The sequence below is a fragment of the Spermophilus citellus genome, assembly GCF_964194105.1.
Source record: "Spermophilus citellus genome assembly, chromosome: 5".
Classification (NCBI taxonomy): Eukaryota; Metazoa; Chordata; class Mammalia; order Rodentia; family Sciuridae; genus Spermophilus; species Spermophilus citellus.
This window is the reverse complement of record NC_138186.1, coordinates 98,719,900-98,727,160: the sequence shown is the minus strand read 5'-3', so window position 1 is coordinate 98,727,160 and position 7,261 is coordinate 98,719,900. Positions and strand designations below refer to the sequence as shown.

General features: G+C 36.5%; 1 protein-coding gene across 1 annotated transcript in view; it reads left to right on the top strand.

Annotated features, from left to right (window-relative positions):
* Window positions 1–7,261, top strand: part of MDN1 (midasin AAA ATPase 1) — a 146,706-nt gene that overhangs the window by 64,711 nt on the left and 74,734 nt on the right. Inside the window, exons 34-37 of the mRNA XM_081296059.1 lie at window positions 2,352–2,570; window positions 3,265–3,462; window positions 4,927–5,135; window positions 5,973–6,095. Of these exons, the coding sequence (XP_081152185.1) occupies window positions 2,352–2,570; window positions 3,265–3,462; window positions 4,927–5,135; window positions 5,973–6,095 (749 nt within the window). The remainder of the gene's footprint in view (window positions 1–2,351; window positions 2,571–3,264; window positions 3,463–4,926; window positions 5,136–5,972; window positions 6,096–7,261) is intronic.

Here is a 7,261-nt window from a genome sequence, read left to right as displayed (position 1 = left end):
GTGAACCATCTGTAGGCATTAAGCATGGGATGCCTAGGGACGTATCTTGGAGTTCCATAGCTTCTCCTTAGGGAGCTTTTTGACTTTATAGGCTTTCCAGGCCACAGCAGCAGATTTAGATGTAGAGATCCTAGGGAAGCATGTAAGGGGAAAATGGCTTAATAAACTTTCAGCATTTTTTATCCTCAGCACAAAAATATACACAAAACCACAGACACCTGTACTCTGCATAGCCAGCTGCCAAGCAGGGAATAATCTGTCTCTCTGTCTAGCCCACATTATTCTCTGGTCTGTGCTACTTTGAGCCTCTTGTTCTTAGTTTCTCAGACTTGGACCTTGGTGAATTTCTTCTTACCGCAGGAGTTTGCCTGTGCAGCCCTAGTATCCATTGGAACTGGATCTCTATCTCAAGGTTTTTTGGCCAGCTGATCCTGTGCTCCATAAATGGGACAGTTATAGGGAAGTGGCAGGGTTCCCAATGACATTGGTTTACTACTGTCTGGAGATGGTCCAGACAGACAGGAACATGACACAAACATTCCAAATGAAGATCCTGAGAATTCAGATGAGATCAAAAATATCTTTTGCAGGAAAGCTGATCTCACCATAGTCAATGTAACCGCAGCAAGGACTTTAGGAACCTATTTGTATTTCAGTGCTATACCAGGAATCCTGTCATCCAGCCAACCACCCATGTCCTACACAAGAACAGGAATGCAACCCTGAGTTCTAAGATGGGTGAGGAGTGGGTTAGGGTCTGGAGCCAACAAAGGCCTTGTACTCACCAAGCTGGTCTTCTAGGAGTCTTTGTGTGGCTCCAGGCTGCTGCTCTTGGGCTCTTTCCTTGTCGTCTATGGCATTCTCTGCTGTGTCAGTGTTGTGTGCTTCCATCCATGCCAAGAGTCCCACTGGTCTAGAATCTGGCTATGAGGACACTGAACGAGTTCCTTCCCTGTTCTCAGGAGTGAATCCTTTCTTGGGTCTTAGTCTGAGTTGGAAGAGATGTTATAAAAGGGAAGAGTTGCCATGTGGGAGGAAATAAAAAGGCTTTTTGCTGGGGATGGAGATTTGGGTTTTTCTGTAATTAGTGTTCTTTTTATAATTTAACATAAATTAGAGCAGTGCTAATTTTTCCACTTCATCTTTTATATTTCCTTTTTAAACATTCTTTGGTATTTGTACTTTAGTTAAATGGATTATTATTGATTTTAGAATTAAAAAAAAATACTAAATTTCATTGGTGTGTCTTGAATCTGTATATACTACTTAAGTATTTTCTTTATTCCTGGACAAATATTTTACAATATAAAATTTGATAATTGGAATATTCATTTAACTTGAATCATGGAGAACATTTGTGAATCCCCTAATTTGTCAAATTAACTGATACATTGGTTTAAAAGTTAATAAATTAATTGAATTTAGTGCCACTGAGACAGTGGCATTCCTCATTATGGTGAATATAATATAGATGTTCCTCAGCTTGCAGTGGTGTTAAATGAGTCAAAAATGCATTTAATATGCCTAACTTCCCACACATCTTGGGCTAGCAAAACAGTGTACTGTAGAGAATTAGTTTTTTTTACCCATCTGATGGTATGGCTAACTGGAGATTATGACTCCCTGTCACAGTCCAGAATATCAACAATATCATATGGTATATGATGAGCCTAGGTAAAAATGAAAATTTACAGTACAGTTTCTATTGAATGTGAATGATTTTACACCATCATAAAGTTGAAAAATTATAAGTTGAGACATTGTAAGTTGGGGAACTTATATATAATAAACATTTATATAATATAAATAAAATATTTATATTATATAAATATAATAGTATTTAATATTATATTTATATAATATAAATATATTATTTATATAATATTATATATTTATAAAGATATATAATATTATGTAAATATAAATATAATTATATAATTATAGATAGTATAATAAACATTTATTTAAATATAAATATAATAAAGTTGTATTATACCTTAAAATTTATATATATTCTTAAAACTATTATGGCATAGTTTAGTAATTGTCTCTTAACATGAATAACTTTTCTCAGCAATTTTCAAGGACAGCTTTTTAGGCTATAGTTCTCAAAGCAGTTTTTGTTTTGTTTTGTTTTTATTAGAATGGAACACTACTTATGAATCTCTTAGCAATCTGATAAAAACTATGGACTCCTTTCCATAGGAAACAAAAGCATTAATAGGCATTCACAAAATTTTGCACGTTAGCAAAGGAGCATAGACCCTTCTTGTATATCTGTGGGCCCCAGGATGTGAATTTCTGTTCTGAGATGTTTCATAAAAAGCAAATTGTGTCTCCTTGTTTCTTAGGGGCTGATATAGCTGAGGTGATGCTGGATTTCATCGACTGGCTGACCCATCAGGAGTTTGGCCGCAAGTGTGTTGTCAGTATCAGAGATATCCTGTCCTGGGTTAATTTCATGAACATAATGGGGGAGGAAGCTGCTATGAAAAGACCAGAGATTATCTCTACTGTGACATCATTTGTCCATGCTGCATGCCTGGTGTACATAGATGGAATAGGTTCAGGTATGTTTTCCATTAATTATTAGAGACAAGGGCTTAGAATAAAGCCCACATCTCTAACCCAGATACTTTAAATTTCCAAAATCAGAGTAGATTTTCTTTGCATGTTCTTTTTTTAATCTTTTATCCTTTATTTTTATGTGGTGTGGAGGTGCTATGCAAGTAAGCGCTCTACCACTAAGCCACAACACCATCCCCAAAGATGGTACTTTTGAAAGGTGCTCCAGGAACTTAATAAATGTGTGATTATGAGTAGAAAGAAGGCTGTTGAAAATGAGCATTCTTAACACATGGGTCATTTTTAATTAATGGTCAGAATTCTTTAGTTGGCCATGTTTTAAGTTTACTTATTTCATAAAATTTGAATGTTTTAGTTCTGATTTTTCTAGCCATGAAGATTAGAAATATAAACCAAAATTACCAATATTGCAACATTAGTTGCTCCATCTCCAGAATCATTTGTCAATGACTGGAGTACTTTAATAAATAATTTGTTTCATTGTTGATGATGTGTAAACTGAGCAAAAGGAGAGTCAGGTCAGGCTTCTTCCTTAGGACTGCTTATACTGAAAATTTTATTTAGACTGTAATTCTTCCCTAGGCCTTTGCCCCCAGGAACCTGTGCTAATTTTTTGGCTGAATGATTGTGAACTTGGTATTATATTATTCCCTGATGTACTGATCCTCTGTCTTTTAGGAGTAACCTCCTCTGGGTTTGGTACTACCCTCTTAGCCCGAGAAGAATGTCTGAAATTTCTAATGAAGAAACTTTCCAAGATAGTCCGACTTACAGAAGGTCAGAAAAATGAATTGAAGATTTATGATAGACTGAAGGCCAAAGAATTCACTGGGATAGATAACCTTTGGGGAATCTATCCATTTTTTATACCAAGGGGTAAGAATGATTTTAAATAAATGATTATTCTCTTCCTATAGATAATGAATATTTGCCTTGAGTTTTTAATGTGTCTTATTCAAGTTTATTTCTAAGCTAGCATTGAAGTTAGAATCTGACTTGGTATAATTAATTTTGTGAATGGTTCAAAATATGTAACTGGTATGTTAAAATAGGAGTGTAGACATAATCTATGAGTAAATTGTTTCTTAAAAATGATCTTATTAGTCATTGCCCACTATTTGAGCTTTCCTATAATGAAGCTCTAAATTACTCAAGTTAGTAAACTCTTAAGTGGCCTACAAAGGCCGATTAGCCTATAATATTTCTTAACTGTAGAGTTCACTGCCTTTTACAAACAGATTTGTGAAGCTTTGAGTGCAAGAATTGTATCTTTCTTTTCCCTGCCCCTGGCATCTGGCATGTAGCCTAGCATAGGCATTCAGAAAATATCTGTTGACTGAGTGAATGAATAAGTGAGTGATTACTTGGGAAATGCAATAACCTGGTTTAAGTTCTGATCCTGACTTTCATCTAACTAGGTTGGCTCTACCAAATATTATTTACTGTGTGTGTGTGCGTGTGTTATGTGTGTTATGTGTGTGGTACTGGAATTGAATCCAGGGTCTTGTGCATGCTACTAGGTAAGTGTTCTCAATCACTGAGCTCTACCTCCATTCTTCTGCCAAATATTTAAATAAGGTAATTAGATTACATATCTTCTAAAGCATTCTTAATTTTTTAGATTGTTGCTTCCATAGCAGGATTCTCTGTTTTCTAGTTCCTTCCTTCCTTCTCTACATTAATAATTGTTGAGTGCTGAAATATATAGAGGGACAGTGGCAGTATGTTGAGGTTATGTGGTAAATTCAGCTTTTTGACCATGTGGAACCTTTCCTCAGAGTTCCAGTTTTCTTTAATAGCCCGAGACTGGGGTGGTCCTTGCTTTTGCTTGCTAAAGTGAGGAAAAGGTTGTTTTCCTTGCTCAATTCCTTCCAATTGTGTACCAAGAAACACAAATAGTAAACCCGAATGACTACTATTAGTCCTGCACTTCAATTACCTGAAGGATTGAGAACATATCCTGAATTGTCTTGGTGATCTAAAAACCTTGGAAGCATGTGGTTTATGGCTTACACTTGGACTTTAGGAAAACAAGTATGTATAAAAGTGAATTGTACATTTGAGGTATAGGTTTGTGAAAGGAGAGGTGTTTCTAGTTAGACCTGTGTCCATGTATATAAGACATGGAGAGATGGTGTGTTATAAATACAGTTGAAAATGTTTATTCTTGGCTATTCCATTTTTTGAATGCAAAAATGGGGGATGTTGAAATAGGAGCTACATGTTTTCTTTACACATGGTACTTCATTGACTGTCCTACTGGTTGGATTCTTGAGTTGATGTGTGTATAGGATTTGATTAGGTACAGTTTATATGTGACTTTGTTTTTCATCCCTTAAGGACCTGTCCTGCCCAGGAACAACATTGCTGACTATGCACTCAGTGCAGGCACCACAGCTATGAATGCCCAGAGGCTTTTAAGAGCTACCAAACTGAATAAACCCATTCTTCTGGAGGGCTCTCCTGGTGTTGGCAAGACAAGTTTGGTGGGAGCATTAGCAAAGGCTTCAGGAAATACCCTTGTTCGAATCAATCTGTCCGAGCAAACGGTAAACTGTTGTCCTCTAGAACTTGGAATAGGTGTAGGTAACAATATCTCTATTTATCGAGTTTTCTAATTTAAAATTGTGATGATATTGTTAATATCTCCATATATTTCTTATGGTGATAAAGATCTTAGCAATTTGTTCTTCTAAACTAAGTCTGCTTCTGGATTCATTATTATCCACACCTATAATATTATTCATTCTCTCTCTCTCTCTCTCTCTTTCTCTTTCTTTCTTTCTTTTTTTGTTGTTTGTTTTTATTTTTACATGGTGCTGAGGATCGAATCTAGTGCTTCATACCTGTGAGGCCACTGAGCCACAATCCCAGCCCTGCTCTCTCGCAATTAGATATTTTAATCTCATTCTCTTTTGAGAGAGAAGTACTCATTTTTATATTTATTACAATATATAATCTCACTTAACACTTTTGTTTTTCTTAAAAAACTTGTAGAAAGAAAATGAGTTTTAAATAATCTTATAAAAGTCTGGGACAGAGGCGACAAATTGTAAGTGGCTGGGAGCAAGACCTGGGCATTGTTACTATTTTTTCTTTCAAAGCTTACCAACAAATTTTCAAGTATACAGAATTACTGATCTGAGCATCTGCTTACATTGATTAAAGAGCATCATGATGAGAAGGTGCTTGGGGTATATTTAGGCTTCTGGTGAAGAGTACTGGGAGTGGTTAGTTTTAACTTGGGTATAAGAAAAAAACGTAATGACAAGGGCTAAAAAATTCACTATTTCAGATTTAGGGTCTTAAGACCTAGTATCTTTTGTTTGCTTCCTTGTTTGTTTAAAAAGTAATGTTGGCTTTTTTCTATTTCTTCTCTCTCAAAGGACATCACAGACCTATTTGGAGGAGATGTACCTGTTGAGGGTGGCAAGGGAGGAGAGTTTGCTTGGTGTGATGGCCCCTTGCTGGCAGCTTTGAAGGCAGGCCATTGGGTTGTGTTGGATGAGGTGAGTGTCTTGTCATTAGGCCTTGGATGGGAATACATGTGTGGGAAGTGGTCCTTTTATTTGTAGTTTTAGTGAATGAACATGCTGATGGATAAATAGAGACAGAACTCGAATAAATTGTCCTCCATGGTTTGGTGGCACATGCCTGTAATCTCAACAGCTTGGGAGGCTAAAGAAGAAGGATTGCAGGTTTCAAACCATCCTCAGCAGTTTAGCAAGGCTATAGGCAACATAGTGAGACCCTGCTCCAGAATAAAAACTAAAAAGGTGTTAGGATCTATCTCAGTGGTTATGCACCCTTGAGTTTAATCCCTGACACCCCGACCCCCAAAAATACATCCATCAGAATAAAGAACATCATATCATGAGGCAAGGTAAATACTGAATCTTGTCTGAGAGAGAGATAAGGAGTTGGGTCTGTTTAGGATGTATGTTAATTCAGGAGAAGGCTAGATATATTTGTGGAGCTGAAATGATTAGAGTGATGTTAGGGGGCCCAGCTGGTTCTTTTTTGTTGTTGTTGTTTCTGTTTCTTTCGTTTTTGTGCTAGGGATTTAACCCAGAGGCCCTTTACCACTGAGCTACATTCCCAGTTCTTTTTATCTTTTATTTTGGAACGGGGTCTTGTTAAATTGCTGAGGATCTTGCTGAATTGCTAAGGCTGGCCTCAAATTTATAATCCTCCATTGCTGGGATTATAGGCCTGCATCTCCACACCGTTCTCCCTCTTCTAGATACTTGTATCTTTCTAGGTCTGGACATCAGAGAGAGTGCTATGTAATTCCATTTGCTGAGCTGCTGCCTGCCATTCTTGGGGAAATATCAGGAGAAAGGTTTTTTACAGATGTTTTTGGAAAAAGATGTCTAATAGATTATTCATTAGCCAAGAAAAGGGAAAACTTAATTTTAAAGCTGAAGGCTACTTGACCATACTCAAATTGGGGTGAAATGGACACAGTTAAGAGCAGTTATATATTTGTGATATGCGGAGGAGTTTGTGCTTTGTAGTACTTATGTAAACACAACAGGTCAAATGGTTATATGTTGTAGCCTGATACTTTATTTTGTTGGTTTGCATTTTCCCAATTGACTTTCTCTGTTTCCTAAAAACCTTCCATGTCTCACGTCATGGAGATCTGAACCTCAATATCTGAAGATTTCCATTT